Genomic DNA, 25,576 nt, shown 5'->3' with positions numbered 1-25,576 from the left:
GAGCATTAGAGGTGTGGAGGAAGGAGAGAGAGAGTTAGAGGTGTGGAGGAAGGAGAGAGATCATTAGAGGTGTGGAGGAAGGAGAGAGCATTAGAGGTGTGGAGGAAGGAGAGAGAGAGTTAGAGGTGTGGAGGAAGGAGAGAGATAATTAGAGGTGTGGAGGAAGGAGAGAGATAATTAGAGGTGTGGAGGAAGGAGAGAGATCATTAGAGGTGTGGAGGAAGGAGAGAGAGTATTAGAGGTGTGGAGGAAGGAGAGAGAGAGTTAGAGGTGTGGAGGAAGGAGAGAGATCATTAGAGGTGTGGCGGAAGGAGAGAGAGCATTAGAGGTGTGGAGGAAGGAGAGAGAGCATTAGAGGTGTGGAGGAAGGAGAGAGAGAGTTAGAGGTGTGGAGGAATGAGAGAGATCATTAGAGGTGTTGAGGAAGGAGAGAGAGCATTAGAGGTGTGGAGGAAGGAGAGAGAGAGTTAGAGGTGTGGAGGAATGAGAGAGGGCATTAGAGGTGTGGAGGAAGGAGAGAGATCATTAGAGGTGTGGAGTCTATAGCTCTACCTCAGGTCTCAGTGTGTAAGCCCCTGCCCTGTCTACCCCCCAAAGCTGCATTCACAAAGAGATTTACAAGACAGGTCTCCGGTGTGCTGCTTTGCCGCCATGCATCATGAGTGTGTGTGTGTGTGTGTGTGTGTGTGTGTGTGTGTGTGTGTGTGTGTGTGTGTGTGTGTGTGTGTGTGTGTGTGTCGAGCGTATGCACGTGAGAGAGAGAGTATTTTTCTGGGTTAAATGTGCACTGTGAGAAGACATGTTTTTTCTTAGGTTACCCAAAATGAATGGGTCCTAACTAGTCATTGCTAACCAGAACCAAAGGAGGGTATGAGATGACTTATTCAAGAGAGGTGGTAGGGTGTGTGTGTGTGTGAGAGAGAGTGTGTGTGTGAAAGAGTGTGTGTGTGTGAAAGAGAGAGAGAGAGAGAGAGTGACATCACACATACAAGGGATCCTGTTAGCTTTTGGAATTATTTATAAAGCTTGGCTTTTGTGTGGCTCTGTAAATCCCTGTCTCCTCCCATTACTGCCTATGACTCTACCTGCGCCACCTTCAACCCCAAATGCTCCCTCTGCTACTGTACTGAGTCTCAGTGAGTGCTGATCTAGGATAAGTTTAACCTTTTAGATCATAATAAGATTCGAATTATGCACGGGAGGGCTGATCCTAGATCAGGACTCTGACTCGGACACTCTTTATAGACACCAGTTGTATATATTCTGTTTCTTTTAATGGGCGAAGAAGTACGAGATCAAAACAACGACTGTTGTTCCAGTCGTTCCTATATGGGTTCTATTATTTACTAGAAATCTGGTTGTAGTGACACGCCCAATTCTGAGACTTCAGAGAAAATCACAAAGTTATACTGACCGTCACATATGGGCTTGATTGCACTGTAGAGTTTTGTGTGCATTTATACAGAGTCCTGGTGGACGGTTTAGTGCGTTCGAGATGGTGTATGTTAATGTTGCCTTCATTGAAACAAGCTGCGGTGTGATTATGGCTCAGCTCTGGAGATATGAGCAGAGCGCTGAGCTAGCTCTCCGTTTCTCCCGCTGGCGTAGAGATCAATGCAAACCGGCTAACAGCCTAATAACCCATTTACACATACATTGGGAAAAACATCTACATACATCGACCCTTAAACTGATAAAGTAGGTCCATGTCCTAGAGGTAAGAGTTATTGTGCTTGTGAGTGATTAGCTCCAGTGCGCGTCTCTCTGTGTGTGTGTGTGTGCGTGTGAACTCTCCCGCGACTACCAACCAGTCCTGTGTGTGATAGGTGCCAGATTGTGTAGCTGCTAGCCAGACTGTCTCTGCCGATCAGAAAAGAGAGAGAGAACGAGAGGAAAAAACTAGAGAAAAAGAGAGGGGGGTTATTACAGTACAACGTTCCTCTGATCTGATTCATCGCTGACTGTCTCTCCTGCAAAGGGTGAACTTATTATCCCTGTCTCAACCTCCAGAACGGTGCCAGCTGCTCCCCATGTTTCCCAATTAACCCCCGGTACCCGTCTAACGCACCAATTAAGGCTTCCTCCTCAACGTTTTTATTTGCACGTATTAGCATGCTAGCGTTGCCGTAGTGCCCGGGAGCCCTGGGCTGTGTTCATTGGGCACCGAATGGAAGAAAACGGACTGAAACAGGGACGGACTACCTGGACCTGTCCAATAAGAAGAAGGAAAATGTGTTATCCGTTGTTAAAACGTTTGGAAACGATTTTGTGTCCTAATGAATACAACCTTGGTCTGGAGGGAGAAGTACGCGAGCGAGTGTGGAGAGTGTTTAGGAGGCGTCCTAAGCGATGGCTTTACGGCCCCCAGAATTTATTTCAGGCGGCAACGCAAACAGCTGAAAGGCGTAAACACAGCCAGATGTTGGTTAGCTTCCTGACTGACGACGGCTCCAGGGCCCGAGGGAGCTGCCAGTGTAATTACAAGTCTTACTCCCCGAGTTTTTTCGTGGCCTTTTCATTCGGGAGCTAAGTCTGTATGTCCCTTTTGAGTGTAGGGGGAGGTTTTTTTGTCGCCCACTTGGAAATGCTGTGAGTTGTATGATAAGGCACGTGGATGTTATTGCATATCTCAATGGAGTTTGAACCAGACGTGTTCTTTTTTCACTGGACTTGCAGTATCTTCAAATTCAGTCTCCACACCGATGATATTCACTCTTGTGTGTTTTGAAACGTGAAGTGCAACTTCAGTAGACCTTTAGGCCGAGCTCTGGGACGTGTGTGTGGGTGCACCTTACTGACACTGTGGGAGAGAAACGGGTGCTTTGGGGAGCGCCAATCCCTCTGAGAGTAAGCGTGTGTGTGTGTGTGTGTGTGTGTGTGTGTGTGTGTGTGTGTGTGAGAGAGAGAGAGTGAGAGTGAGCAGGCCCTGATGGGGGGGCTTTTCATGAAAGGGAGACTGAAGTGTTATCTTCCTACCAAACTAGTGGTGCTGTTGGGAGACACGTCAGCCATAGGGGAGCTGGTTGAGCTGCCTGGGAGTCTCTGACTAGGACTCCCTCTGTGTCTCTACTTCCTTTCATCTACCACTTTCTCAACCATACTCATGGTAGAGTACAGTACAGTAGATTACAGAACAGTAGAGTAGATTACATTAGAGTAGATTACAGTACAGTACAGTAGATTACAGAACAGTAGAGTAGATTACATTAGAGTAGATTACAGTACAGTACAGTAGAGTAGATTACAGAACAGTAGAGTAGATTACAGAACAGTACAGTAGATTACATTAGAGTAGATTACAGTACAGTACAGTAGATTACAGAACAGTACAGTAGATTACAGAACAGTACAGTAGATTACAGAACAGTAGAGTAGATTACATTAGAGTAGATTACAGTACAGTAGAGTAGATTACAGTACAGTACAGTAGATTACAGAACAGTACAGTAGATTACAGAACAGTACAGTAGATTACAGAACAGTAGAGTAGATTACATTAGAGTAGATTACAGTACAGTAGAGTAGATTACAGTACAGTAGAGTAGATTACATTAGAGTAGATTACAGTACAGTAGAGTAGATTACATTAGAGTAGATTACAGTACAGTAGAGTAGATTACAGAACAGTACAGTAGATTACAGAACAGTAGAGTAGATTACATTAGAGTAGATTACAGTACAGTACAGTAGATTACAGAACAGTACAGTAGATTACAGAACAGTAGAATAGATTACAGAACAGTAGAATAGATTACAGAACAGTACAGTAGATTACAGAACAGTAGAATAGATTACAGAACAGTAGAATAGATTACAGAACAGTACAGTAGATTACAGAACAGTAGAGTAGATTACATTAGAGTAGATTACAGTACAGTAGAGTAGATTACATTAGAGTAGATTACAGTACAGTAGAGTAGATTACATTAGAGTAGATTACAGTACAGTAGAGTAGATTACAGAACAGTACAGTAGATTACAGAACAGTACAGTAGATTACAGAACAGTAGAGTAGATTACAGTACAGTAGATTACAGAACAGTACAGTAGATTACAGAACAGTACAGTAGATTACAGAACAGTAGAATAGATTACAGAACAGTACAGTAGATTACAGAACAGTACAGTAGATTACAGAACAGTAGAATAGATTACAGAACAGTACAGTAGATTACAGAACAGTAGAATAGATTACAGAACAGTAGAATAGATTACAGAACATTACAGTAGATTACAGTACAGTAGAGTAGATTAGAGTACAGTAGAGTACAGAACAGTAGAGTAGATTACAGTAAAGTAGATTACAGGACAGTACAGTAGATTACATTACAGTAGAGTAGATTACAGAACAGTAGAGTAGATTACATTACAGTAGAGTAGATTACAGAACAGTAGACTAGATTACAGAACAGTAGAGTAGATTACAGTACAGTAGAGTAGATTACAGTACAGTACAGTAGATTAGAGTACAGTACAGTAGAGTACAGTACAGTAGATTACAGAACAGTAGAGTAGATTACAGTACAGTAGAGTAGATTACAGTACAGTAGAGTAGATTTGAGTACAGTACAGTACAGTAGATTACAGAACAGTAGAGTAGATTACAGTACAGTAGAGTAGATTACAGTACAGTAGAGTAGATTTGAGTACAGTACAGTAGAGTACAGTACAGTAGAGTACAGTACAGTAGATTACATTAGAGTAGATTACAGAACAGTAGAGTAGATTACAGAACAGTAGAGTAGATTACAGTACAGTAGAGTAGATTACAGTACAGTAGAGTAGATTACAGTACAGTAGAGTAGATTTGAGTACAGTACAGTAGAGTACAGTAGAGTAGATTACAGAACAGTAGAGTAGATTACAGTACAGTAGAGTAGATTACAGTACAGTAGAGTAGATTTGAGTACAGTACAGTAGAGTACAGTACAGTAGAGTACAGTACAGTAGATTACATTAGAGTAGATTACAGTAGAGTACAGTAGATTACAGAACAGTACAGTAGATTACAGAACAGTAGAATAGATTACAGAACAGTAGAATAGATTACAGAACAGTACAGTAGATTACAGAACAGTACATTAGATTACAGAACAGTAGAATAGATTACAGTACAGTACAGTAGATTACAGAACAGTACAGTAGATTACAGAACAGTACAGTAGATTACAGAACAGTAGAATAGATTACAGAACAGTAGAATAGATTACAGAACAGTAGAATAGATTACAGAACAGTACAGTAGATTACAGAACAGTACAGTAGATTACAGAACAGTAGAATAGATTACAGAACAGTACAGTAGATTACAGAACAGTAGAATAGATTACAGAACAGTAGAATAGATTACAGAACATTACAGTAGATTACAGTACAGTAGAGTAGATTAGAGTACAGTAGAGTACAGAACAGTAGAGTAGATTACAGTAAAGTAGATTACAGGACAGTACAGTAGATTACATTACAGTAGAGTAGATTACAGAACAGTAGAGTAGATTACATTACAGTAGAGTAGATTACAGAACAGTAGAGTAGATTACAGAACAGTAGAGTAGATTACAGAACAGTAGAGTAGATTACAGTACAGTAGAGTAGATTACAGTACAGTACAGTAGAGTACAGTACAGTAGATTACAGAACAGTAGAGTAGATTACAGTACAGTAGAGTAGATTACAGTACAGTAGAGTAGATTTGAGTACAGTACAGTACAGTAGATTACAGAACAGTAGAGTAGATTACAGTACAGTAGAGTAGATTACAGTAGAGTAGATTTGAGTACAGTACAGTAGAGTACAGTACAGTAGAGTACAGTACAGTAGATTACATTAGAGTAGATTACATTAGAGTAGATTACAGAACAGTAGAGTAGATTACAGTACAGTAGAGTAGATTACAGTACAGTAGAGTAGATTACAGTACAGTAGAGTAGATTACAGTACAGTAGAGTAGATTTGAGTACAGTACAGTAGAGTACAGTAGAGTAGATTACAGAACAGTAGAGTAGATTACAGTACAGTAGAGTAGATTACAGTACAGTAGAGTAGATTTGAGTACAGTAGAGTACAGTACAGTAGAGTACAGTACAGTAGATTACATTAGAGTAGATTACAGTACAGTACAGTAGATTACAGAACAGTACAGTAGATTACAGAACAGTAGAATAGATTACAGAACAGTAGAATAGATTACAGAACAGTACAGTAGATTACAGAACAGTACATTAGATTACAGAACAGTAGAATAGATTACAGAACAGTACAGTAGATTACAGAACAGTAGAATAGATTACAGAACAGTAGAATAGATTACAGAACAGTAGAATAGATTACAGAACAGTACAGTAGATTACAGAACAGTACATTAGATTACAGAACAGTAGAATAGATTACAGAACAGTACAGTAGATTACAGAACAGTAGAATAGATTACAGAACAGTAGAATAGATTACAGAACATTACAGTAGATTACAGTACAGTAGAGTAGATTAGAGTACAGTAGAGTACAGAACAGTAGAGTAGATTACAGTAGAGTAGATTACAGGACAGTACAGTAGATTACATTACAGTAGAGTAGATTACATTACAGTAGAGTAGATTACAGAACAGTAGAGTAGATTACAGTACAGTAGAGTAGATTACAGTACAGTAGAGTAGATTACAGTACAGTACAGTACAGTACAGTAGATTACAGAACAGTAGAGTAGATTAGAGTACAGTAGAGTAGATTACAGTACAGTAGAGTAGATTTGAGTACAGTACAGTAGAGTACAGTAGAGTACAGTACAGTAGAGTACAGTAGAGTAGATTACAGTAGAATACAGTACAGTAGATTACAGTAGAATACAGTACAGTAGATTACAGTACAGTAGATTACAGTACAGTAGAGTAGATTAGAATACAGTAGAGTAGATTACAGTACAGTAGAGTAGATTACAGTACAGTAGAGTAGATTTGAGTACAGTAGAGTAGAGTACAGTACAGTACAGTAGAGTAGATTACAGTAGAGTAGAGTACAGTAGAGTACAGTAGAGTAGAGTACAGTACAGTAGAGTAGATTACAGTAGAGTAGAGTACAGTATAGTACAGTACAGTAGAGTAGATTACAGTACAGTACAGTAGATTACAGTAGATTAGAGTACAGTAGAGTAGAGTACAGTAGAGTAGATTACAGTAGAGTACAGTAGAGTAGAGTACAGTAGAGTACAGTAGAGTACAGTAGAGTAGAGTACAGTAGAGTACAGTAGAGTAGAGTACAGTACAGTAGAGTAGATTAGAGTAGAGTAGAGTAAAGTAGAGTAGAGTACAGTAGAGTACAGTAGAGTAGATTACAGTACAGTACAGTACAGTACAGTAGAGTAGATTACAGTAGTACAGTACAGTAGAGTACAGTACAGCACAGTAGAGTATAGTACAGTACAGTAGAGTAGAGTACCTACTTGATTACCTGCCTTTTGTATTTAGTTGTGTTTATTTATGAAATCACTCACTCCCTGAACTTGCTTCCCAACTCTCAGCGCACTCCTTGCACCCGGTCATAGAGTTTGTTTTATACACGTGATTCATAGCATTGCGTAGTTTAAGAGGAGTTACTTAGCCGCCTCATTAAGTGAGCCTCAGTTCCGCCACAACAAATGAACTAGGCCCAACTCCCCCACTTCCCTCTCCCGCTTCTTCCCCCGTCCGACACAGCCATGCCATGTTAAAAGACTATTAGGGCTCTGATAGCATGCTGATAGCATGAGCAATCGCCAGGCGTTCTTGGCCGGAGCGGGTTGAAGTTATTTCCACGGGTAGTGTCCCAAATGGTACCCTATTCCCTACGTAGCACACTACTTTTGAGCAGAGCATTGTTGACCCTGATCAAAAGTAGTGCACTAAATAGGGAATAGGGTGCCATTTGGGACTCGGTCTCAGTGGGTCCACCTGGTAGAAGGAGAACAGATGATAAAACAGAATCATCAGAATGTAGTGTGGAATGTGTGACTCAGTTTCCCTTTGAATGCCTTTCTTCCCTTTTCACTTCCTCTGTCTGTTCATCCTCTCCTTCTCCCTCCATCCCTTCATCCCTCTTTCACTTCCCATTGAACAATGGTCTAACTCCAGGTCTTCATTTTGCAATGTGATGGCATTCCTTTATTTTGCCCTGCTCCCCTCCCTCCCTCCCTCCCTCCCTCCCTCCCTCCCTCCCTCCCTCCCTCCCTCCCTCCCTCCCTTTATCGCCAGAGAGCCAAACACCAGTGCGACTTCATCTCGTCCAATCATCCCCCCTCTAATACACTTTAAATGGGGCGGCCGCGAGGGTCTGGACGGAGAATTAATAACAGCCAATAAAGCGCACCTCCGGGGCATGGCGGCGAGTCTTTAAGTAAACATTTTGACTTCTTGAGGGGGGGGGGGGAGTCGGGGGCTAGCGACTTGATGAATCGTCGCGGAGCTCGGCGAGGGCTAATTTCTCACTTAGCCGTCCTGATGAGGCCTGCCTAATAGGGGCCTGTGCTGCCTGCTTTGCCTTGCTGATTGTCTGCTTCATGGGTTGGGTTGATTATTGTGCTGCGTTATTATCACGCTGGCCCCTGGCTGTTGTTCCCCCGCAGAGGCCCTGCTCTGTCATCAATCACATCATTCACTACCCTCCTCTCCTCCACTCACTCTGGTCTGTGCTGTACCGTTTATACCAGTGACAGAGAAGAAGGAGAGAGCAAAGAGGTGGGGTGGGAGGAAAGCGGAGCGAGAGGGAGAGAGGGCGCGCGGGAGAGATTTGTGAGAGAAAGAGAGGGGGAAAAGAGAGAGAGAGAGAGAGAGAAAGAAAGGAAAAGACAGATATAGAAAAGGGAAAGAGAGCGATGGAAATATAGAGGGGGAAAGGAGGGAAAATAGACAGAGACAGAGGGAGAGTCGGAGAGCCCAGAGGGAACTGGGGGATTAGAGTGTGGAAATGAGAGAGGGACCAGCAACCTGTGGGCTCAGCCTCTGGACAGACAGACGGACACGGTCTGGGGGAAGTTGAAGCAACAACTCCATCACTCCACTGGAACTGCCTCTGTGTCTGCATCCCAAAGGGCACCCTATTCCCTACTTATTTTGACCAGGGCCATAAGATAAGACCCATATGACTCAAGAGGGAGCCAGAGATCAAGATGACCAGAAGGAAATAAAGGCAACCTGACCCGACCGTCCTCCTCCCACTCCTGCTGGCTTTCGTAGATTCTGCCATTACTCTCCTGAAGTTGCTGGTAATAGGCTACACAAGGAGTCGGGCAACCTTTCTCATGTGGAATGCCAATTGATCGTACTATTTCTACCGATCTGCGTGCCAGTTATGGTTTTCATATTCATATTTTCATGGAACAGTTCAATTTCATTTATAATAACGTCTTTGTATCTCAAAGTCATTGTCAAGTGGTTAATCAAAATTCGATCCAAATCTAAATGAAAATGATACAAACCTTAAAAAGTTACTTCTATTGCCATTGTCAAAACTAACCTACATAAAGCCAACAAATAAAACATTGCAGCCTGCAGGTAGAAAATATCCTGATAAAAATAAATATCCTATAAATCACATTGGCTTCGCATGGCCTGTCTGCAATGAACTTGAAACATTGTATCAAATATTAACTTAGGTCAGGCCTGAAGCTGGTGCTAGCAAACTTGCAACATTTAATCAAATATTCTAGGCCCTCAGAGTTTCTCACACTTCAAGTGAGCTCGGGACAGACACAACTGTAGGCGATTTGCTTAAGGGATAAAAAGTAATCAGGTAGGCCTATTTTATGATGTTTCCACTAGATCAGAGCATGACATTTTTCCCTTTCGCGCTGAGTGGTTATCCAAAGGGAGAGAGCTGGAAAGATTTTTCAAATACATTGAGGAACTATTGTCATTCTCTATGGATGGAAAAACAGACTTTGTTTGCTTGCTGTCTGAGATGAAGAAAACGATTACTTTGAGAAGCTCCACAGCTCATTAGTGGTGGTGCTTTAAGCCAATCAGAAACACTATCAGATCTCCAAATGGGCACATGTATAAGTCAACATTTTTGGTGCAGGCCAGGTAGCCTATAGGCCTACTTCTTTCTATGTGTAATCAGGTGTACCTCGTTACTCAACATTGACAGTAACGCTCCAAACTAAAGACAATGACGAAATTGACAAAACTCGAAATGGAATTAAATAAACAAAAACAAAAAAGTCCAATCCGATAATGAAAACGATAGAAGACAGGAATAATAATTTATTGAACGTGTTAACAGAAATGACTGTAACCAAACAAACATTGTAGATTAGAAATGAAAGGAATTAACGGTAAATGTAATACTGGTGATATATGTAATGAGGAATTGATACACTAACAAGCAAACGCAAACAATTCACACAATTAAGTTAGGAGACAATGAATGAGCACAAATTGGTGTGAGAGAGAGCGCATTCAGGAGAGAGATGTGCATTGTGCATATTAGCCACGCTCCCTTTCTTGGACTGCGCCATCCCCTAGGCCTGCGCAATGGATGAGTCTCGGCCTGCGCAATGGATGAGTCTCGGCCCGCGCAATGGATGATTCTCAGCCTGCGCAATGGATGAGTCTCGGCCTGCGCAATGGATGAGTCTCGGCCTGCGCAATGGATGAGTCTCGGCCTGCGCAATGGATGAGTCTCGGCCTGCGCAATGGATGAGTCTCGGCCTGTGCAATGGATTAGTTCACTGAGATGGGCACGAATGAGACAGGTGTCTCATGTGCCATAAAAAATACATTTATATAAACACTATATGACTAAAAGTATGTGGACACCTGCTCGTCGAACATCTCACTCCAAAATCATGGGCATTAATATGGCGTTGGCCCCCACTTTGCTGCTATAACAGCCTCCACTCTTCTGGGAAGGCTTTCCACTAGATGTTGGAACATTGCTGCTGGGAATTGCTTCCATTCAGTCACAAGAGCATTAGTGAGGTCGGGCAATGATGTTGGGCGATTAGGCCTGGCTCGCAGTCGGCGTTCCAATTCATCCCAAAGGTGTTCGATGGGGTAGAGGTCAGTTCCTCTTCGACAGACCATTTATGTATGGACCCCGCTTTGTGCATGGGGGCATTGTCATGCTGAAACAGTAAAGGCCTTCCGCAAACTGTTGCCACAAAGTTGGAAGCTCAGAATGGTCTAGAATGTCATTGTATGCGCGTTAAGATTTCCCTATAGTGGAACTAAGGGGCCTAGCCCAGACCATAAAAAACTGCCCCAGACAATTATTCCTCCTCCGTCAAACTGTACAGTTGGCACTATGCATTGGGGCAGGTAGAGTTCTCCTGGCATCCGCCAAACCCAGATTTGTCTGCCGGACAGCCTGATGGTGAATCATGATTCATCACTCTAGATAACCTGTTTCCACTGCTTCAGCACTCAGCTGTCCCGTTCTGTGAGCTTGTGTGCCCTACAACTTTGCGGCTGAGCCATGGTTGCTCCTAGACGTTTCCACTTCACAGCACTTACAGTTGATGGGTGCAGCTCTAGCATGGCAGAAATGTGACTGACTTGTTGGGAAGGTGACATCCTAGGACGGTGCCACTTCGAAATTGACTGAGCTCTTCGGTAGGGCCATTCTACTGCCAATGTTTGTCTATGGAGATTGCATGGCGGCGTGCTCGATTTTATACACCGCTCTGTAATGGGTGCGGTTGAAATAGCCAAATCCACTAATTTCAAGGGGTGTCGACACATATATAGTGTATATAGTGTATTTGCTACTGCTCGACAAAAACAAAGTTTTGGTCGATCCAACAGTCTATTCGACCAATCGACTAATTGTTGCTAGCCTTAGCACCCAGTGTGTCCAGCTGTATGAGTTGACTGTATGTAACTATGGAAGTACATTGGGAAGGACGTCTGCTTAACGCAATGACACAAGTCTAATGATATGAATGGATCCTCTATGGAGACATTGCATTAGGGATGACTATGCCAATATGAATGGAAGTTCTACTGTATGTGGACAAACTGTTTTAGCTATCTAGAGGTCTTTATGAGTGTGAGTAGTTGTATGTGGAGACATGGAGAGGAAGGCCTCCTGTGGAGATGGAGGGAGGCAGGGATGGAGGGAGGGAGAGATGGAGGAGAGGAGGCAGTTCGATGGTCCCCAGGGCCATGCAAGGAGACCCCCTCTCAAAGCCGTACCTGCTCCCTCTACAGCCCCCCTACCATCTCACTGCTTGATCCCACTCACTATGAGGTGTGTGTGTGTGTGTGTGTGTGTGTATTAGTGTATGTGCATTTTTTCATCAACAAAGGAATTCCTCTGCTTCCCCCCTTCCACTCCCTAGGGTCCCTTCTCTTCCTGATGCTGTGCATACATACACTTGTAGATGAAAAGTCACACAAGCCCATACAGTGTACATACACTCGCACACAGAACAGCTCACACACTCTCAAATACAGTAGAGAGCATCTCTCGCTCTCATTTTGACACCTGCAGAGGTACCCAGAGTGAGAAAAACCACAGTGGTAAACATACTAAGCAAAGTACAGGAGAGATGTGTGGGTCGAGTAAGTTCAGGTTTTGTGGTGTCTTGCTTGAGAGCCTTCCCGACGCGTGGTGTGTCGTGTGCCGATACGACCCTCACTCTGTGCTCCGCTTTGAATTCCATGTGGTCACTTAACCCCATTTTAGGGCCAAAGACTCAAAAGTGGTGAATTTAGGCGGGAAACGTGTATTTACCATGACGAACTGAATGGCTAGGAGCGAGTTGGAAAGAGAGGCTTATTTGTATAATAATCATTGTTGTGGGGATTCAAGTCAAGATGGGCCAACATCTCAAGGGCCCACGTACTGGTTTAGGAATTACGGACAAATGACGGCTAGACTTCACGTATTGTATTTCTTGGCTGCTGCCGTACTGTGTTTTACCTGGATATCAGTTTGCAATTGTTGGGTTCTGCTTGGAAACGAAATACCTGAACTAGCATCTTTTCCCTCTTTTATGCCAAGTGCAGAAAGTGTATAGAACAGATACTCTGTGGCTTCGTGGGGGGAAATGAATCGAGTCAAAGTAAAAGCGAGAGAGAGAGAGAGCGACCCAATACCGCGTAACCGTTCCACCAAGGGAAAAGGGCTGACTGCTTTTCCCATTGTTTCAGTCTTGGGGACTTTTAGGGTCCCAGTTGCTCTTCGTACACCAGTGCGACTCAAACAAATACAGTGCACAATAAATAAATAAGCTAATAGGCGGAGGGCTGGGGGAGCAGGGGGAACGCTAGAGGATGCCGGAGGTTTCCATTGTGGCCCGGCTCTTTATTTGCCCCTTATCTATTGGGTAGCAAGTGCAAAAGAGGCATCGTGTAAGCATTAAGATTACATCGTGTGGGTTTGTTACCCAGGAATGTAAGATGCACTCAGCTCGTCGCTGTGTGAAACGACACACGGTCCCTCGCCAGTCCTCCAAAGCATCTTAAGTAGAGAGGTCTGGGAGACGGAGGCACTCGACGAGCATAATCGCATTAGCTCCGCCGAAAGCCACCGATGGGCTGCGTTGTTGCACTGTTTGTCCTTGACAACAACATTTAAACCAAACCTCTCCCACGTGCTTTACAGTCGCACCTCCCCACTCCCAAATAACCGCATGGATTTGGTACTTCGGACAAAAAGCCCCAGTTTTGTTGAAATGATTCCTCTTGAGGTGTACCTGTCGGAGACGGGTAGATGTTTGTGGACTTCTATGAAGGGTAACAGACGAGAATCATAGCTAATTCACCCCTCCATTTCAGGTCTGGTTCATTAGTCACTTCATCTAGAACTCATTGCCCCACAAACAGTTCAGATGTCAAGGTGTGGTGTCGCCCACTCTGACAGAACAATATCTAAACGTGTGAACGACTTAGAGTTTAAACAGCCCGACCATGTCACTGAACACAAAAGGGTGAGAAAGGGCTAGACTGAACAAGTTGAATGGCATGTGTGTGTGTGGGAGTGTGTGTGTGTGTGGTGAGGCGTAACTAATTGCTACTAAATGGCCCTTACTTCAGGGGACGATCCCCCATCAGCTGTAGGCCAGACTAAGTGCCATCTGGGCACAATGTTAAGTCTCATCCCTTTTGAATGGGACCCACCACCCAAATCCTCCATCCAGCAGAGAATCCCTCTTCCCGTTCCCCTCCCATAGGGCCAAGGGCATCCCCATATCCCCATCAGTGCAGTGTTGCACACAGCATGGCGACCTAAGTATGTGCTATTCACTCAATGACACCATTGAGCTTGTAATTGTGAACGTCTCTCTAGTCTCTTCAATGTGGGGATTGACTTGGGGATTGAACCGCCAACCTCTGACCATTTGGTCACACTTGAGGTTTGCTAACCGCTCCACCTCTCAGCTGTTTCTCTCGGGCTTGCCTCCCGAATGGCACACTATTCCTTATATAGTGCACTACTTTTGACCAGAGCCCTATCCTTCAACCACACTCCCCCCATCCCTCTCCAAAGCGAGTACATGGGGGCCCAGGACCCTTGCAGAGGGTTTCTGGTTATACCCACTACCTCCTCACCCCACAGTGTTTTAGTTATTCCAGCTGTGCTTGAGCTCTTTATGTTGTTGGCATAGCTGCACAAAGTGCAAACACACACACACACATGGATCTCCTTTGTCTTGTTCACGATGAGGGAGAGGCCAGGATAGCACCCTCTCCCTCAACGTGATCAAGACAAAGGAGATGATGGTGGACTACAGGAAAAGGAGGGCAGAGCACGACCCCCATTGTCATCGACGGGGCTGCAGTGGAGCAGGTTGAGAGCTTCAAGTTCCTTGGTGTTCACATCACCAACGAACTATCATGGTCCAAACACTCCAAGACAGTCGTGAAGAGGGCACGACAACGCCTATTCCTCCTCAGGAGTCCGAAAAGATTTGGCATGGGTCCTTAGATCCTCAAAAAGTTCTACAGCTGCACCATCGAGAACATCCTGACTGGTTGCATCACCGCCTGGTATGGCAACTGCTCGGCCTCCGACTGCAATGCGCTACAGAGTGTAGTGCGTACGGCCCAGTACATCACAGGGGCCAAGCTTCCTGACATCCAGGACCTCTATACCAGACCGTGTCAGAGGAAGGCCCTAAAACTTGCTAAAGACTCCAGCCACCCTAGTCATAGACTGTTCTGTCTGCTACCGCACGGTAAGCGGTACCGGAGTGCCAAGTCGAGGTCCAAAAGGCTTCTTAACAGCTTCTACCCCCAAGCCATAAGACTCTTGAACATCTAATCAATGCATTTTTACGCTGCTGTCACTTTACCTCTACCTACATGTACATATTACCTCAATTACCTCGAGTAACCTGTGCCCCCGCACATTGACTCTGTACCGGTACCCACTGAATATAGCCTCGCTAATGTTATTTCGTTGTTGCTCTTTAATTATTTGTTATTTTTCTTTTTTCTTCTTTTTTAAAATGTGTATTTATTTTTTACTTTATAATTTTTTTGTAAATACTTTCTTAACACTTATTTTTCTTAAAACTGCATTGTTGGTTAAGGGCTTGTAAGTAGGCATTTCACTGTAAGGTCTACTACACCTGTTGTATTCGGGTTGTATGTGACAAATAACATTTGATTTGATTTGATGCGCGTGCACCTCCTCACTCTTTCCGGATCGAAACTTTTGCTCCATTGATGGAACGATGCCTGTTACTTTTTTCCTCTCTCATATTCCTCTCGTTTTCCATTCGTTCTCTTTTTCTCCCCTCATCTTTAACCCTGTTCATCCCTCTCTCCATTTATCCTACATTATTCCTCCATCTCCCCCTCCCCCCTCTCTCTCTGTGCTGTAGTGTGTTTGTGTCAATGAGCGTCAGATAAAAGGATCTCGGTGGTCGCTGATGTAATGATGATGAATGCTGCAGCACTGCCAGTCCCCCCTCAGGGATCCCCGGCACCGTGCTACTCCCCCCACCCCCCAATTTGGAAGTACACCCTCAGCATTTTTCTCACAAATATTATCTGAGTTTATATAAGTTTCCATACAATGTAAATGCAGGACAGCAATAGATTGTGACTAGTTTGATTTCTTCGATAATGTTCTCCTTAAGCAGTTACAAAAATTAAAGGATTTTTCAAAGCCAATGTTTGTGGCTTGTTGTTTAACCCGGTGTGAAGAGAAAACACAGATTCTCTTTTTTGATCAAAGGCAAAAGTTTATTTCGGTGTTTGACTTTGATGTGCACCATTTGCAGATGACTTTCAACTCCGAGCCTTTGTCACCAAAGCGTATAATTTATGTTAAATTGATTTGCTTAATGTGCTTATAAAATAAGAATGTTTTTTCCCCCTTACCAACAGTCTGAATTGTGGTATTTTAAACCTGTTTAATCGCCTCCCTTTCTGTGGGAAAGGATTATGGTGGCACACAAATAAAGAATACACCCTTTCATTCTCCCTTCACTAATTGAGTGTGGGACAGTCATTTCAAGGAATAAACATTAATATGAAATTTACATTTTATTTTGGGTAACGACTGCAACCGATGCGTGGTTCATAATGCCTTCTTTTGTAAGGTGCTTACTGAGCGAGCAAAGACCAAACCCTTCTGTTAAACAGACAGAGAATAAACATCACACAGCCGCTGTAAAATGTTGGTGATTTTTTTTTGTGATGTCTCATGCAAACGTGGCGGAGTATGTGATTTTCTACCCACTGGGCACACACTGGTTGAATCAACATCGTTTCTGCATCATTTCAAAGAAATTATGTTCAACCAATGTGGAAGAGATGTTAAAATGACTTTTTGTGCCCAGTGGGTATTGACATGTAAGTAGATTAGTGTGTATTCCCTAACAGCTGAGGTTCAGGGTGGATGCCCTACAGTACATGACGACATACAGTATTGTGAAGTACTGTATAATATTATGTGCCTCCCTGAGAGAAACCGTCAGGATAGAAAATATCGTTATCATTTCCTGGCCTAGATTGGAATCGCCCTCCATGTACTTACAATGTGTCATACTTATGACTTGCTCAGTAACGATAACGGTTATAACTAGATTAGGTCATAACTGGGGCCCAGAGTTTCCCCCGGCCAGGTGACATAGGAAAAACTCTGATAACCCATGTACTGCATGTGTCCAGAAAACACTACGCGGGTGTTCAAAATCAGATATCAGTTACATGGCTTGCATGTGAAGACACTGATAAAAGGTAGCGAGAAGTAGAAAAAGAGAGGTTTTCAAGAAAAACAGACAGAAGGAGAGAGAGAGACAGACAGAGAGGAACACCTGCAGGACGGGGGCGATTGTATGTAGCAGTGGCGTCCAGGCCAGAGGGATTATGGGTGAAAAGGTCCCGCTTTTAATTGCTGCTCTGGAACCACGGACCGCTCCGACCGCCTCATGGAACACAAAAGGGCGGTCAGCCACGCTTGAGTGGCCTGGAGCTGTGAATATTTGCTCTAGCAATGGAATGTTTATGCCCCTGCGTTCTCCTCACCCCTCACTCCTCCCCCAGTAGATTTCCCCCTTCTGAATCGGGAACATCCCCCCCCCCCCCCTCCTGTCTTCCAACCTTTTCTTTCTCTCTTTTTCCTCCCCCTCTCCTCTGACTCACCTGGGAGGAGGCAGAGAGGTTTGAGGGCTCAAACAAGGAAGGGAGCGCATGCAGACACGCACGCACCGGCAAAAGCACAGGCATGCCAAGGGTCAGTCTATGATGGGAGGAGTTTCTTTCCCTTCTCCCTTTTCTTCTTTTTTTTTCTCTTCTTCTTCGCTTTTGCAAGAAGTTCAAATGTCCGAACGGTGTAGCGTGTAATTTAAAGGGGGGGGCAGAAAAAACCTGACTCAGGGGCTCTATTGTCTGATCTCCTCTCTGCCTGAGATGGACTGTCAGTCGAGGGGCGCCTCACGTTTGAGTTTCTATGGTTGCGGGCCGCTGAAAGAGGTTGAGCGGCTTGCTGTCTCTCTCGACCCAGGACCTAAATCGATGGCGAGCACAGGAACTCTCTCTCTCACACACACACACACACACACACACACACACACACACACACACACACTTGTTGTTCTCCCAAAAATAGATCTCTGAATCTAACCCAAAACTAAAACACTCATCCTATCAAAGGCATACCAGTGATTTGAGATGAGATCTGTTGTAGAAAGGGTGAAACAATGTCTGGAGTGACATGGTACACATGTATTCATGTGGGAGTGATTAGAGGAAGAGCTCTTGTTTAATTCTGTTTTGATTGGTTGGGGAGTAATTGCTGTTTTTTTTGGTGGTAACGCCACGATTGCTTACAGATGTTGTTGTCAGTTAGAAATGGACGGCAGACTGAGTTTTTTCAGGAGGGTTGGACAAAAAATGAACAAATGCATGTTTGTCTTTATTTGAAAGAAAAATGTTGCATAGACTAAATATTTCCAGCAATTATCCTTGAATTATGGCATGTTTCGGGGTCTAAAAGAAGCAGAGGCATCATGCCCATAGGGGGCACGTGCCCCCTCAGATTTATCTTAATTTTTTTTTTTTATTATATATAAATAAATAAACATACCAAAAAACAACAATCTGCAATACCAACCACTTGAAGCTGGCTTTAGCTAGTCCAGACAGGTTCCCAATCTCCCAACCACATAACTAGCTACCAGGAAGCCCTTTCAGGCTATCAATCAAGTTTTACCCAGATTTTTGAAGAGATGCAGAGAAGCATATTTTGTTTCTTTAAAAAAAGAACCAACAGTCAGGACGATACAGACAGTTCAAGAGGGTATGCTCAGATATGCAGAAAAATAGACTTAAACATAATTAAACAGAATGATTATGGCTCTAGATTGCAGGAAAAAGCTGTTTCAGGTTTTTTTAAATGCAAACTTATAGCCCCCCTCCAGACCACCCCCGTCATTCTCACATACTTTGTTCCCCCTCAGATTTCTGCGGTGCATGACGCCCCTGAAAAGAAGGGCTTGCAGTGGATTTCAATGATCCCATGTTTTAAGTGGTTTAGCACCATGTTGGGTTACTGTCTTCATGGCTAAGATTCAGGGAAGACTTGACCCAAGTCGAGGTTCTGAACTAAGATGATGTGCTTACTATAGACTGTTGGCTGAACTACTCTTTAAAACGGAGAGACAGAATTAACCAAAGTTTATTCTTCGAGAGAAGGAGAAATTGCCTGGCAGCATATTATTCCCAAAAGGACCCCCAGACAAGCCTTCATTTTTGGGGTTGTGAATGTTTCTCTGTAGTATCCCCTGAAGGTTAGTCACTTCTTTCTCTCTGAAAGAGGAGGAATTCTCAGTACGTACCTATCCACAACCTTCACTTCTATGTACTCTAAGATATAACCTAAAACTTATTGTACAGCAACTTCTTTAACTAATTTACTTTGAAATAAAACATATAGAACTGAATTCCCTTGGTTACTGGAAGTTTACTTTGTCACAGTTGGGTAAGACGAGAAGTTAGCTCGCTGTCCTGTTTGTAGGGTTGAAAAAGGACCAAAATTCCAGTTGAAGGATTCCCCGATTTTCCTCTTATTCCAGGATTTGTGTAAAACCTGTAAATTTGGGGAAAGTTATCAGAATACTATATGACCGTTGGGTGCGTTGAGAGGGCAGTGGGAAGATCAAACGTAACAATTATGAGGGAAAATAAACACAGCGGAGCTGGTGGATTGACCTTCGCTGTGGCTGGGGACGAAATGGGATTGGCTGGGAGGACTTCCTGATGGTATAGAGGTCAGAGGTCAGCAGACATGAATGTCAGTACCATGTGATTGTTTTCTTTTCAAAGCTTTTAGATGTCATGCCTTTAATTCAACCCAGTTAGTTTCTCAAGAGGTGGAGGCACACTGGCGCAGCTCTATTGTTGAGCGAGAGTGTGACATCATCAGCCTTTCGAGCAATTCATTGATGCTTCATCTTTTATCTTGTTAAAACATTGGTTGTTTAACAATGGTTTGAAGCTTAAACGAAGCAACAATTTTTTTTCAATAAAAAAAATAAAACTATGATAGATACAGTGCCTTGCGAAAGTATTCGGCCCCCTTGAACTTTGCGACCTTTTGCCACATTTCAGGCTTCAAACATAAAGATATATATTTTTTTTTTTGTGAAGAATCAACAACAAGTGGGACACAATCATGAAGTGGAACGACATTTATTGGATATTTCAAACTTTTTTAACAAATCAAAAACTGAAAAATTGGGCGTGCAAAATTATTCAGCCCCCTTAAGTTAATACTTTGTAGCGCCACCTTTTGCTGTGATTACAGCTGTAAGTCGCTTGGGGTATGTCTCTATCAGTTTTGCACATCGAGAGACTGAAAATTTTTCCCATTCCTCCTTGCAAAACAGCTCGAGCTCAGTGAGGTTCGATGGAGAGCATTTGTGAACAGCAGTTTTCAGTTCTTTCCACAGATTCTCGATTGGATTCAGGTCTGGACTTTGACTTGGCCATTCTAACACCTGGATATGTTTATTTTTGAACCATTCCATTGTAGATTTTGCTTTATGTTTTGGATCATTGTCTTGTTGGAAGACAAATCTCCGTCCCAGTCTCAGGTCTTTTGCAGACTCCATCAGGTTTTCTTCCAGAATGGTCCTGTATTTGGCTCCATCCATCTTCCCATCAATTTTAACCATCTTCCCTGTCCCTGCTGAAGAAAAGCAGGCCCAAACCATGATGCTGCCACCACCATGTTTGACAGTGGGGATGGTGTATTCAGGGTGATGAGCTGTGTTGCTTTTACGCCAAACATAACGTTTTGCATTGTTGCCAAAAAGTTCAATTTTGGTTTCATCTGACCAGAGCACCTTCTTCCACATGTTTGGTGTGTCTCCCAGGTGACTTGTGGCAAACATTAAACAACACTTTTTATGGATATCTTTAAGAAATGGCTTTCTTCTTGCCACTCTTCCATAAAGGCCAGATTTGTGCAATATACGACTGATTGTTGTCCTATGGACAGAGTCTCCCACCTCAGCTGTAGATCTCTGCAGTTCATCCAGAGTGATCATGGGCCTCTTGGCTGCATCTCTGATCAGTCTTCTCCTTGTATGAGCTGAAAGTTTAGAGGGACGGCCAGGTCTTGGTAGATTTGCAGTGGTCTGATACTCCTTCCATTTCAATATTATCGCTTGCACAGTGCTCCTTGGGATGTTTAAAGCTTGGGAAATCTTTTTGTATCCAAATCCGGCTTTAAACTTCTTCACAACAGTATCTCGGACCTGCCTGGTGTGTTCCTTGTTCTTCATGATGCTCTCTGTGCTTTTAACGGACCTCTGAGACTATCACAGTGCAGGTGCATTTATACGGACATGTGATTACACACAGGTGGATTGTATTTATCATCATTAGTCATTTAGGTCAACATTGGATCATTCAGAGATCCTCACTGAACTTCTGGAGAGAGTTTGCTGCACTGAAAGTAAAGGGGCTGAATAATTTTGCACGCCCAATTTTTCAGTTTTTGATATGTTAAAAAAGTTTGAAATATCCAATAAATGTCGTTCCACTTCATGATTGTGTCCCACTTGTTGTTGATTCTTCACAAAAAAATACAGTTTTATATCTTTATGTTTGAAGCTTGAAATGTGGCAAAAGGTCGCAAAGTTGAAGGGGGCCGAATACTTTCGCAAGGCACTGTACTTACTGGGCCATCCTCACTCAGAGAGACCAGTGTATCTGGAGAGAATATTGGGAAAGTCTGTGATGAGACAGTGTGTGCTAATGGTGTACTATAATGGGACGCTACATCATTGGTCTCCTCTTGGTTGGGGTACTTACCTGTCCTCTCTCTCTGTCATCCCCCTTCCCCAGGTGTCCTGTCTCCATGACGTGCTGAGGAATGAACAGTCGTCATGGAAACCCAGTCCCAGGCCAGTTCTGCAGCTGAGAAGAAGAAGAGGGTGGAGACCATCGTGGCGACCAAGGGCTCGTCGGCGCGGGCCGACATCAGCGAGAAGGCTGTGGCCTCTAGCACTACGTCAAACGGTAAGAGTCTAATTTTCCTTAATCCCCCCTTCCTTACCCGCTCTGATCCTCTCTCTTGTTCTCTTCCTCGCTGGTTCCTTCTATCTCTCTCTCTTGTCTATTTCTAATTTTGTCTCACTCCAAACAGGGAGTTAACAATGAGTTGAATGTTTTGGTCATGAAGTTGAAATATTGGTGTTTCTTCATTTAGAATGATGTTTGTAGTGGAATGCAAGACATGAGTGGATCATGCTTATACAAGTGTTTTCTGAATGCATATCAGTTATACTCATGTGTAAAACAAGGCTCTTCTGTAGGAGATTGAGTTCATATGCAACATACAGTGCCTTCAAAAAGTATTCAGACCCCTTGACCTTTTCCACATTTTGTTAAGTTACAGCCTTATTCTAAAATGGATACAATTGTTATTTTTTTCTCATCAATATACACACAATACCCCATAATGTCAAAGCAAAAACTGTTTTTTAGACATTTTTATTATACTGAAATATTACATTTGCATAAGTATTCAGACCCTTTACTCAGTACTTTCTTGAAGCACCTTTGGCATCGATTACAGCCTCGAGTCTTATTGGGTATGACGCTACAAGTCCTGAGCACTCTGGAGCAGGTCTTCATCAAGGATCTCTCTGTACTTTGCTCAGTTCATCTTTCCCTCAATCCTGACTAGTCTCCCAGTCCCTGCCGCTGAAAAACATGATGCTGACACTACCCTGCTTCACCATAGTGTCATGACGTTGGCCTGGGGGATAGGTTTATGACAGTCATAAATACCTCTTTCCCCCCTTTTCCTCTCTACCCTACTGAGGTTACATTTGCAAAACCCTTGGTTAACTTAGAGATTCTGGGAACGTCAGAATGTGGGGGGAAATTAACTATATTCTGGTAATCCGAACAATTGAACATATGCAGTGGTACCTAATGACTATGATGTCAGTTCGGTTGTCATCTGAGACATTCTCATCAATGATAAGATGACATAAACTACAGCGGAAAGTCTACACATGAGAGTTATCGGATTCACATGGAATTGTTGTTCAATTTAAATGTTTGAAATTATTTGTGACGGGATGAAATGTGATTTTAGCTTCTAAAATGTGAGATGTGGGTTTGCATAAGTTAGGGCTGCTCACTCAGTGGACCGCCTCTGTGAAGGGACAAGGGCTATAACACTTTTCAAACACACCCTCCTCTCCCTTCCTATATAAAGCCTTGACGACAACATAACTTCCTGTTCCGAGGATATGAGGACGCCGGTCCTATGTCAGAATGGTTCAGATAATAACTACAGAACGAAGCCAACATCAGTGTGAGCTTTGGTTGCGAATGGTATGAACGTTGAACTCTTATTCACTACAGAAGTGATACCTCTTAGCTGTTGAGTTAGCAACCGCAGCTGCAAACGCAGGTTAGGAAGGAACAGACAGAGTATCCCTGTAAGGGATTTCTTCTATTGACGGAGAGACGGACCAAAGCGCAGCGTGGTTATTCTGATTAATGTTTAATTCAAAGATAAACACGAACACAACAAAACAAAACAAGAAACGTGAAAACCCAAAACAGCCCTATCTGGTGCAAACACAGAGACAGGAACAATCTACCCACAAACACACAGTGAAACCCAGGCTACCTAAGTATGATTCTCAATCAGAGACAAATAATGACACCTGCCTCTGATTGAGAACCATACTGGGCCGAAACATAGAAATACCCAAATCATAGAAAAACAAACATAGACTGCCCACCCCAACTCACGCCCTGACCATACTAAATAATGACAAAACAAAGGAAATGAAGGTCAGAACGTGACAGTACCCCCAAAGGTGCGGACTCCGGCCGTAAAACCTTAACCTATAGGGGAGGGTCTGGGTGGGCATCTGTCCGCGGTGGCGGCTCTGGCACGGGACGCGGACCCCATTTCACCATCGTCTTAGTCCTCCTTATCGTCCGCCTCCGTGGCTTTCTAACCATGGCAACTCTTCTCAATGACCCCACTGGACAGAGAGGCAGCTCGGGACAGAGGGGCAGCTCGGGACAGAGGGGCAGCTCGGGACAGAGGGGCGGGGGCTCTGGCGCCTCTGGGCTGAGGGGCTCTGGCGCCTCAGACTCCGGCAGCGCCGGACAGGCGGGAGACTCCGGCAGCGCCGGACAGGCGGGAGACTCCGGCAGCGTCGGACAGGCGGGAGACTCCGGGACCGCCTGTAGGGAGGAGACAGAGAGACAGCCTGGTGCGTGGGGCTGCCACCGGAACCACCAGGCTGGGGAGACCCTCAGGAGGCTTGGTGTTAGGAGGAGGCACCTGAAGGACCGGGCTGTGGGGGAGCTCTGGTGCGCAGCCTTGGCACCACTTTCCCAGGCTGGACAACTACTCTAGCCCGGACCCTCCAGAGTGCAGGCACAGGTTGAACCGGGCTGTGGGTAAGCACGGGAGATCTAGTGCTTACTACGCGCACCTCTCCCTTAGGCTCCACTCCCACATTTGCCCGGCACGAGCGGAGCGCAGGCAGAGGACGCACTGTACCCTCCCAGCGCCCACGGAGACACAGCACGCAGAGCCGGCGCAGGATACCCTGGACCAAAACTGCGTACCGGTGACCAGACCCGCTGAGCAGGCACCATACGCCCTAGCTCGATGCCCGCACTCGCATGATACTCTCGGGGGGCTGCCCTATAGCGCACTGGGCTATGGACACGTACTGGCGACACCGTGCGCTTAACCGCATAACACGGTGCCTGACCAGTAACGCGCTGCTTATAATAAGCACGAGGAGTGAGTTCAGGTCTGCTACCTGGCTTAGCCCTACTCCTCGTGTGCCCCCTCCCAAAAATATTTTGGGGGCTGCATCTCGTACCTGTCGCACTGCCGTGCTGGCTAACCTCATTCTCCGGTAACCATCCTTGCACTGCTCCATCGAATCCCAGGCGGGCTCCGGCACTCTCCCTGGGTCGACCGCCCACCTGTCTATCTCCTCCCAAGTTGTGTAGTCCAGATTCTGCTCCCATGTCCTTTCCTCTTTGCGCCGCTGTTGCTGTTGCTTGGTCCTGTTGTGGTGGGTGATTCTGTAAAGGATTTCTTCCATTGACGGAGAGGCGCAGCGTGGTTATTCTGATTCATGTTTAATTCAAAGATAAACACGAACACAACAAAACAAAACAAGAAACGTGAAAACCCAAAACAGCCCTATCTGGTGCAAACACAGAGACAGGAACAATCACCCACAAACACACAGTGAAACCCAGGCTACCTAAGTATGATTCTCAATCAGAGACAACTAATGACACCTGCCTCTGATTGAGAACCATACTAGGCCGAAACATAGAAATAACCAAATCATAGAAAAACAAACATAGACTGCCCACCCCAACTCACGCCCTGACCATACTAAATAATGACAAAACAAAGGAAATAAAGGTCAGAACGTGACAATCCCGTCTATCACACAATGACGTTACTACAACGTATCCAATTGACAACCAGAGACATTCTTCAAAGGACAGAGGACTCGGTTTTTCCTCCATCTACCACCAACCTATTGAAGCGCAGCTCAGAGTAAATATTTATTGCATTTTCCTTTTCCAAATGGTCGGTAATTTAGAATGCATAAGATACTGTATTTACAA

General features: G+C 44.1%; 1 protein-coding gene across 2 annotated transcripts in view; it reads left to right on the top strand.

Annotated features, from left to right (window-relative positions):
- The window catches only part of LOC115130329 (transcriptional activator GLI3-like), a 138,972-nt gene that overhangs the window by 10,595 nt on the left and 102,801 nt on the right, over window positions 1-25,576 (top strand). For both annotated transcript variants that reach the window (XM_029661358.2, XM_029661357.2), the window contains exon 2: window positions 21,782-21,955. In XM_029661358.2, the coding sequence (XP_029517218.1) occupies window positions 21,823-21,955 (133 nt within the window). In that variant the 5' untranslated portion in view covers window positions 21,782-21,822. The remainder of the gene's footprint in view (window positions 1-21,781; window positions 21,956-25,576) is intronic.

This window comes from Oncorhynchus nerka, linkage group LG6, assembly GCF_034236695.1.
Source record: "Oncorhynchus nerka isolate Pitt River linkage group LG6, Oner_Uvic_2.0, whole genome shotgun sequence".
NCBI classification, from domain to species: domain Eukaryota; kingdom Metazoa; phylum Chordata; class Actinopteri; order Salmoniformes; family Salmonidae; genus Oncorhynchus; species Oncorhynchus nerka.
The sequence above is the reverse complement of the archived record's forward strand: the minus strand, read 5'-3'. Positions and strand labels throughout refer to the sequence as shown.